Source organism: Coloeus monedula (assembly GCF_965178545.1).
Source record: "Coloeus monedula genome assembly, chromosome: 3".
NCBI classification, from domain to species: Eukaryota; Metazoa; Chordata; class Aves; order Passeriformes; family Corvidae; genus Coloeus; species Coloeus monedula.
The window spans coordinates 30,817,188-30,826,441 of NC_138783.1; the positions used below are offsets into that span (position 1 = coordinate 30,817,188).

A 9,254-nucleotide genomic window follows, 5' to 3' on the forward strand; every position below is an offset into this window, starting at 1 on the left:
TTATATGCCTTAATGCACAGTTTCTGGCATTAACAGAAGACCTGATATAGTTCCTTTTGAAGCCATTGAACCCCCTCAGCAGGTCAGGCTCACACTCTTGGTGAGCTTTTCTTCACTTCAAAAGGGTGGATTTTCTGTCAGGGTACAGAACAAAGTATCTGTCAGTGTCAACTTTTAGCATGCTAGCCATGTTAAACCCGTCACAAAATGAGGATCTACATGACTTTTCTTACAGCCTATCCTCTAGACTATAATATCTTTTTAGGGTGACACAGTGAACACCTGATCTAAATAATGGCACAGGACTAGGTTCCCTGTGTATAATGATACAATGGTATCTTTCTGCAGTCTAACCTTCCATGACCTTTAAAAATAGATATATTATTCTTTTGCACTGAAATGCAACTGTATGCTGTGAATTTCCCACCATTCTCCTTAGAAACATAAGCATTTCAGTCCAATACTGGCTGGTTGAAATTCATTCTCCAAGATTTTTCTTTTGAAAAGTATTCACCCCAGAGATTAATTTCTTCACATTATATCCAGTTAAATAGTATTGCACATGAGAGGCAAATTTTTCCTCTTTTAGTTAAACTGTGGACCTGTGACCTTCTGAGCAGATCTGGGTAACATCAGCAGTTGTTTCATGCTTGAGATTTCTTTTACATCCCTCGTGGGTACCAAGTGCCAGAACTAATTGACCTCATCTACCTTTCATGTCTTGCCCCAGTGACTGGAGCAACAACCTAACACATAAAAGGAGGTATCCAAAGGGCGTCCTACCACATGCTCTTTGGTCTCCACAGTCAGCTGTGGATTTTCTAAATAGCAGTCAGGAGCACAGTGAACACTAATTATAATTTCCATTTGTGGTTTTTTTTGGTTTTAGGGTTTTTTTCTTGTTTTTTTTTTTTTTGTTGTTTGTTTGTTTGTTTGTTTGTTGTTTGGTTTTTTTTTTAAGCTAAATTCTCATTGTTTTGGAACTCAAGGGGTATTTCAACCAACTACACTGAGTGAAGGTTGTGTTTTGACCCACTCTGCTATATCTTTTTATGATTTCAGTTTAAGAAGGGTTAGGAGCTAACCAGCTAGGGAAAAGCAAAGCTCAGACCAAATCAAAGCATCTTGTGGAGGCACATAACTTTGGGAAGGGATTTCCTAATTGTTTGATGTCATCATCTGAGCTTAGTGAAAATTCTCGGGTCTCAAGACCTTAGAGCTGGTTTTCTTCTGAGCTGGTTTGAATTACACATCTCTCAAAACAACAGCATCACTTTACAGTGGCCTTTTCTAACACTGTGTAGTCTTTTAAGCAGATCTGCATGTGAATGAAGCAAGTACAAAATGGAGCAAATTCTCCTTCCAGTGCCTGCATCCCAGACCACTACAGTGGTGCAGTTCAGGGGCACTTCAAAACCATCTTAAAATCCACAATTAAAACTCAAAGATGAGAATTTTATCCTTCATTTCTGCACAGTGCCAGGTTAGCACCTGATTTCTTCAGTTTTCAAGGCATTTTGTGTTCCTATGCTTTAAACTGATGGCTAAAGTTTTGCCTGCGGAAGCAAAGAAATGAACCCACACCAATGATGAGCACAGATAAAACTAATACAAATGTTAATATAATGAGGAGGTTGATTTTCTTCAGATCCTCTTTTTCACAGTCTTCTGGTCTAATGTTCCCAATGTGCATTTCTTCCCGATACCCAAAGTTCTGAATGTACTGGCACGTTAAGTGCTCCACGTTGGGGATCTGGACATTCTTGTTATGGATGATTGATGAAAGCCAGATGTTTCCACAGCAGTTGAGTGGGTTCCCAGAGAGATACAAGTTTTTAAGTGAATTTTCTAATGCTAAAATATTGCTGTCCTCTAAGGTACTGAACCTATTGTTCCGTAGGTCTAGAACTTCTAGTGGAGAGTCACTACCCCACTTAGGCAGCCAGTTCAGCTGATTTTCAGAGAGATTTAAATGTTTAAGGTGACTAAAACAAGGCAAGTCAATATTTAACTCTATCAGGCTATTACCATGTAAATGCAAGTATTCCAGAGACTTTTCCAGTCCTGATAGTGCTTTAAGTTCTATTTTCAGTCCAGGATTCATGGAGAGATCCAAGACAACCAGAGGAGTCTTGTAGAAGGTGTGTCCTGGTAGGATGTTCAGCATGTTGTCAGCTAGGTACAAGTACTGAAGAGTAGGAGAATTGACAAATGACACACAGCCACTTCCCTCTGCAGCAAGTCTTTGCTTAGAGTACGTGTGGCAAAGGCTGATATTATTGCTCCGTAGATTAAGCAATCTGAGTCTAGGAAGACTAGAAAAGATGTCGAATTGCAGGGTCTGAAGGTTGTTGTTTTGAATATGAAACTCCTTCAAATTTGGCAAAGCACCAGCATCAAGGAGAAGGTTCTGCAAAGCATTGTAGCTCAAGTCAAGGACAGTTAGGGAGGTCAATGCACTGTCATACCTTACTGCAAACGCCTGAAGACAGTTTTTGCTGATATTAAGGGTCTGAAGGGACAACATTGACTCAAAGAACCCATCTGGAATGGATTTGATGTCATTATAACTTAAGTCCAAATATACAAGCTGGGACAAGTAAAGAGAGCTTATATTTCTACTTCGCTTCTGATCAAGAAGATGAAAAGAAGCATCTAGCCATTCGTTATCCCTGAAGTCCATTTTATTATAAGGGGATTCAGCAGTGAGTTGGATTAAATTATTTGATAAATTCAGAGTTACCAGCTTATTTACCTGAGGGAAGACTGGGAAGTGAAGCAATTTGTTTTCACTAAGATCCAGACATCTTAAGCTGTATTCGTCATCTGACTTTGTGATACGGAAAGTCTCAATGCTGTTCCTGCTAAGGTCAAGTATCTCCAACTGCTTGAGATTGAAATCAGAGATGCAAGTAATTGAATTTGTGGAGAGATTGAGTTTGGAAAGGTTCACTAGAGTCTCAAAAGCACCTTCTTCTATGTCCATTATGATATTTCTCTGAAGATCTATCTCCATAAGACTGGGAGATCCCTGAAACATCTTGTGTGATATCATTACAAGACTGTTGTCTGCCAAGGAAAGGTACCGCAGTGTTGGAGCTTGCTTAATGAAATACTCAGCCATCCCATTGTAGAGATTGTTGTGGGACAAGTCCATTATTTCCACCTTGGGTAAAAGGCCAATCCCCTCTGTCCCATTCTGAGCAAGCTCATATAGGTTATTATTGGCTAAATTTAATTCCAGCAAACTCGTCATGTGTGCAAATACTCCAGATGTGATGAAGCTTATCTGGTTGGAGCTTAAATCCAGACACTGGAGGGAAGTGTAAAATGATAATGGCATTTCAGGGATGCTTTGAATCAGATTTCCAGACAGATCTATTTTGTTTACATTGGGATGGAGCTCATGAGGGATTTGGTGGAGATCTTTGTTGTGGCAAAATGCCTGTGAGTTTGCCTGCCAGAAAAAGAGAGAAAAGGGGTCATCACATGACAAATGGAAAACATTTTTGCATGATATATAAGGAAAATAGCATTCAACATCCAGGCAGAACCTCCTCCTGAAACACTGATCACACTACTTTCTCTGACCACTCAGACAGCTAGAGCAACAGTTCTAACACTCATTTGCAGCTAACAGCACTCTTTTCATTTTAAAGACATCTCTGACTTACAACAGTAGAGTTTTATCTCTGTATGCTACCTACTAAATATTCTCCTTTTTGTACCTTTCTCCTGGACTCTTTTTAATAGTCTCAAGTGAAGGAGTTTTGCCCTTTTTCCATTGCAATCAAGCACCATTTATTAATTTTTCTTCTGATGTTTAGTTTTCTCACTTTCATCTCTGTATCAGATTTTTCAAACTCAGCTTGCAAGAGTAAGTGGTACTTGAAAATGTTTCACTCTGTTGGCAGTGTGGGTGCCAAAGCAAGGAGGTGGAAAAATATGTAAGGATCATATATTGTAAAACCTGTCTCTCCTTCATGGTCACACCCTCAGATATTTGATCATGTCTTCCTTTAGCCACAGCTTAGTTTAGTAATGCATCTTTATCCAAAATGGGTCGTTTAACAACTGAAACATTTCTGATGTAAATCTCCAAACTCTTCCTGCTTTTACTATCCATGTTTACATGTTTATCCTTTTCCTAAGGTAACAGTTCCCTTCTTCTTGCATGGGGAGAGCACCTTTTGAAACTGCTCCAACAAAAAAGTGAATCAACATGGAAAAGACAAATTCTGCAGTTCCAGCTCTTGAGAGACAAAAAAGCTTTGAGATGCAGTGAAGGTCATACTTTTTCAGGCCAGTTCTCAGCAGCAGGTAGAGAAAAAACCAAATGTCAAAATCAAATCCATCTTCCAGGTGCAAGTCTGTTTAATTGCAGCTAGGATTGAGTCTGTGTCGAGACCAAGATTTGGAGTGTGTGTTCATAAAGAAGATCAGGAACAGGAACATGAGCATCCTTGCATAAATATCAAGCTATATTTTGTTAATAAAGACAACATACAGCAGTGTGAGGAAGTGGAATGTGAAAGGCTTAGGCACCATTTAATTTACTGGAGGAAAACTCTTGTCATGAGTGTATTTGGGTGTCTGGGCCATATGATATTTGTAGAAAGATCAGAAAGGAAATAAATAAAGAAAAAATCTGTTGAATCTTAATTTTTGTGGAGAAGCAGAATCCAGATTCCATGACACAAAGCTTTTCAGATATTAAAGAAACATAAAAAGTAAAAAATATTAAAACCCATGTGTCTCATGTGAAATTTGAGGTGAATGAAGTGGCAGGTCTGTTTTGGAGAAGTGTGGCACTAGTCTTTCGTGAATCTCTTTTGCATCATCTAAATTTTGGAGACCACACAAAAATGTGTCATAGAAGTATAAGTGCTCATCCAAGCTCTAGATGTAGTCAGATTGCTCCACAGTCCTTCCTATAATACATCTTTCCCAAAGATCCCAAGTAAATTGACTAGTAAGACCTGAACACCATTTTCCCCCCCTCCAATTCACTTAAATCTCCCCCAGCTAAAAATATAAGGGAGAAAGAAAGAAATTTCCTGCCTTCTTCCTGACATTATTTTTTTCCTGCAAAGACATCGTAGAATTGCTCATTTTGAGCTAAAATATGCCTAAAGTTGGGCTTAGCTCCAAGTCATGAGAAGGAAGCCTTTTTTATTTGGTTTGTGGAAGAGGAGAAGCCAGAAGGATAAAAAAAATCCAGAGCGAAAAAGCAGCAGGTGCTTCACAGCCTAAGGCAGATGCCAGGTTTCTTCACACACTTTCAGCCAAATCTCAACAAGTGTAGAGCCCCCTCCACTCCTTCTGGCAGAAAGCATCTTAGGAAAGTCCTCATCTAACTCCTGTCCAAGCTAGCCAGCCAGTTTTCACTGAAGTCAGTGGGTGAGAGGTCAGTCCCCGATGACCATGTATCTTGCAGGATTTGGCCTTGAATCTGCATCCACAGGGGTAAAAGGGACAAATAAAATCTATACTTCCCACTGTCTGCCATTTGCTCCTATAACACTTCCCCTCCCATTTTTCTTTTTAAACTTTCATTCCTTTTCACTGACTATGTTGATCCTCACCATATTTCCTATCTTCTGCACCTTCTTTTCTCTCCTGAGGCTCAAACTGCATGCATTTCATCCTCATCAGTAGTAGGAAGAAAAGATGAAGCACATCTCAGTGGGATGGAGCAAACAGCATCTGTTAGGTGTATCTCCCCTCCTCCCACCTCTTAGCCCAATGGCTTGGTAGCCTGAAACTGGAAAAGATGGTTTTGCCAGTCTCATGTTCTGACTTCATCTTTTTTGCCAGTGCTGCTATCAGTTTATTTCAAGTCCATTGTCAAGAAGTACTGCAGGGTGAGGAGCACTTGGTCCCTTCAGTGTCTTGTCCTATTCATGTGCTGGCAAAAAAATGATCCAACAGCTCAAAACCTGAGCATTATTAAGATTCTGATTTCAGTTCTTCACTGCTCAGCACTGGGAGGAAGTTATCATCCATGTTCATGGGAGCCCTACAAAAAAAGCACCTGGATCCAAGCCTCCACTCATGTTCTTCTTTTTCAGCTCATGAACATTTGAAACAAAGATTTTGGGCTGGGGCCAATTGGCACTGACCTGCACTAGTGTGGTGTCCATGGCCATTCTTAGAAGAGCTGCCCAGGAGGAGTCTCAGCTACACAGCCAAACCTCAGCAATTTTCCCGGGCACCCCACTTCAGCTAACCTGTGATAACTGGTTGTGCACACGTTCTTGCACCACCTCAATGCAAGGTGAGACAGAATTTCCTAAAACTCTTTCCCTTCTGTAAATTATTTCAAAGCTTATCATTTGCCAGGCAACATGAATTAGCAGAAATATCTTTCTTTGGGAGGTAGAACATGATCTACTTGAAGCCTTGCCTGTTCTTGGTAAGCAGCATGAGTTAGAAAGAACCTCTCAACTTTTAAGCTGTACCTTGTTTTCTTGCAAATAAGTAGGTGTACCATAACTTGTATAATCAGTGCAGTTCACTCCTGTGTCAAGGGTCTGGCAGGGACTGCTTACTTCCTAAAACACATCTTAGGGCTCTAGTTCAATGACAGGAGTCATTGAACTCACCAGTGGTGAGTCAGAGATGGGCACAAGCTTCTGACTCATGCCTGCTCCAGGAGACTTGGGATGGAAGTGTTAATTTCTGAGTTTTAGAACTAAAGGTGTCACCACAGGGAAAATACCATGTTAAACAGTGAGGCTGTGATGAAAAATAGTAATGCAGGACTTCAGTGGACCCAGCAGCTAATCCAGTAGCTCCGTCTTTCTTTACACGGTGTTTGGATTTACATGCACCTTCCATTGGAGCAAACATCCAGTGATCAACATCGACATCTGCAATGCTGAGTTGTTAATTTATCTGAGAGGAGCATCCTAGCCCCTGACTGCAGTTTTTGGTCAGAGCTAAATTTATCTCCATTAGCTGCTTAGAGCCTTGAGTCATTGACTTGATGAAAGCAGCTTACAGCGGAGTGCTGAAAACAAGCAAGTGTTTACTTCTCAGCAGTCAGCCCAGTCTGTGACCCATCCAAAAAGTGGGATGGGAGAAATCTGCTTGGATTATTGTGTGTCTTGCCCAGCCTTTACTTGACTGTGATACATGGGACCCAAGCTTCATCAGTCTTCTCTCCAGCCAATGAGCTGAGCTACTCAGGCACCTTCCCAAGATCGTTCTATATAAACTAGGTTTTAATTTCTTTGGAATTCAGGAAGTGCAGCAACACAGCAGGGTGGGCAGGAATGGAATGAGTCCCATAAGGGAATTGTGTACAGCTAGCAAATATTTTTTTCCTATTTTGGAAATTCTTGAAGGTTTGTGCTGAGAAACTTCAATATTCAGGGAAAAAAATGCTATTTTTAAAAGCCTGTTACAGTCAGAAACACTTTGGTAGGGAAGAGAGAAAGTTCAGCTGTGAATAAAATTTATAATATTGTACCAGGTGTTTGCAAAAATCCAAGGAGAAAATTTTGTACTAGAGCAAGAGGCTTTGTCACATTTTTTTTCCTCCAGCAGAAGTCAGGTGCCACTTCCCTGGCAGCAATGCTGTGTCAGGGCAGAGGAGGTCAGTCTCCTTGCTATTACAAAAGTGCTGGTATAGATATATTTCACAGAAGATTCTTTATTTAAAGCACAAAGAACTTAGGCCTGATAGAAATGAGTTGATTTTAGGTCTAAGTCTGTTCTCTGTCTCAGTCCCAAAATCCCTCTACGGTCTTAGGGAAATCAGGTCAAATGTCTTTTACCAGCTCCCCTTTAGAAAAAAACAGATAATGACCCTTCTTCCCACCTCACCCCTCCTCCACCTCTTTAATATGCTGTCACTACAAAAAGGACATAGCCTGAGAACAGTCTTCTACCCATCCCATAACCCTGCAAATCCCATAACCTCTGCCACCACAGAAAGTCTGGTCCTGGGGTATTTCCCTTTTCAGGGACTATGGCTCTCACAGTGCCTGTAACCAGGGGGTCCCAGCCTCATTCCAGATCCCAAAGGGCCTGAGCAGAGATCCTGCCTTACCATTTCACAGGATGTTCCCTCTGTGGGGTGATAGTTAGAGGTTCCTGTGTTCACCACTGCCAGCAAGAAGACGACGTTCAGTTTCATGGCTCTGAAGGTAAAAGCAGTTATGGTCAGATTTCAAACGGAACATAGAAGTCAACACATGCAAAAGCTGGCACCAGATCATCATCTAATATGGAGATGGACACAAACAGGGCCATAAATTAACCCATCTCTGAGCTTACTATGCCTATGACCTACCTGTGTAGCTTTACATTCCTTTGAGGCTGGTGGGAAAAGGAAGATGCAAGGCATTTAATGGGTTTGTGTGGTTCCAGCTGCTGCCTAGATGATATCCAGGCCACCCAATGAAGTCCTGGGTTCATGCTGGGCAGTGTGTCTGGCATAATGTAGAAAGAGCCCTCAAATGGAAATGGTTTCTGTTTAGATCCAATGAATTAAGCTGAAGATATTAGCCACAACAGGACAGCAGGCTGATGGACATGCTTCTGTCATGCAGAAGATGATTTCAGATGGCTTGTGAGTTCAGGATTTTACTTTACTATTTTGTGCTGCCCTCTAGGGCTGAAGCAGCTGTCTAAATGCTGCTTTCCTCACTTCCTTCTGCTAATTAAGTACTGCTGCTGGAAAACTCACCTTTACACAGATTTCCCCATTGCTTTCTCACAGAGCCACAGGCCTGAACTGTTGCAATGCAGTTCCCCCATGGTTGAAATAATATGTCAAAGAGCTGGGCTCCTAACACCTCATTTGCTTTGCAATGCACCCTGAAATGAGAGGCATAAATCCCAGAATCATAAAATCACAGAATGGCTTGGGTTGGAAGGGACCTTAAAGACCCTCTGGCTCCAACACCTCTTCCACAGTTAGGGACACCTTCCTCCAGACCAGGTTGCTGGTCTAGCCATGAAAATGCTATGAAAAGATAACAAGGCAGGGCATGATTAGGTGCAATGGATAGAAAAATCTATGTTAATCTTTCAAGAACACAGTCTGTCAGTGAGATTATCACAACCCCAGATATGTTCCCCTTGACTGGGCTCTCGTCAGACCACTTTTGATCATCTTCCCTCAAGCACATTGTGTCTTGAGCTTCCCTTGGCCAGAGGTGGCTGCAGTGCTGATTTTGGCATGCTTCCTGGAGTCAAGCTCTCTATCTGCAACCCCCTTGGGGTGAGCAGGGAATTCATGATGA

The 9,254-nt window shown here is 41.4% G+C and overlaps 1 protein-coding gene across 1 annotated transcript; it reads right to left on the reverse strand.

The window, feature by feature from the left end:
- Positions 1–1,525: 1,525 nt before the first annotated feature.
- Positions 1,526–8,143, reverse strand: LRRC32 (leucine rich repeat containing 32; the record flags this gene model as incomplete). Its single annotated transcript, XM_082278545.1, has 2 exons — positions 1,526–3,457; positions 8,057–8,143. 2 exons carry the CDS (start codon positions 8,141–8,143, stop codon positions 1,526–1,528), a joined length of 2,019 nt encoding a protein of 672 aa, XP_082134671.1.
- Positions 8,144–9,254: the final 1,111 nt, after the last annotated feature.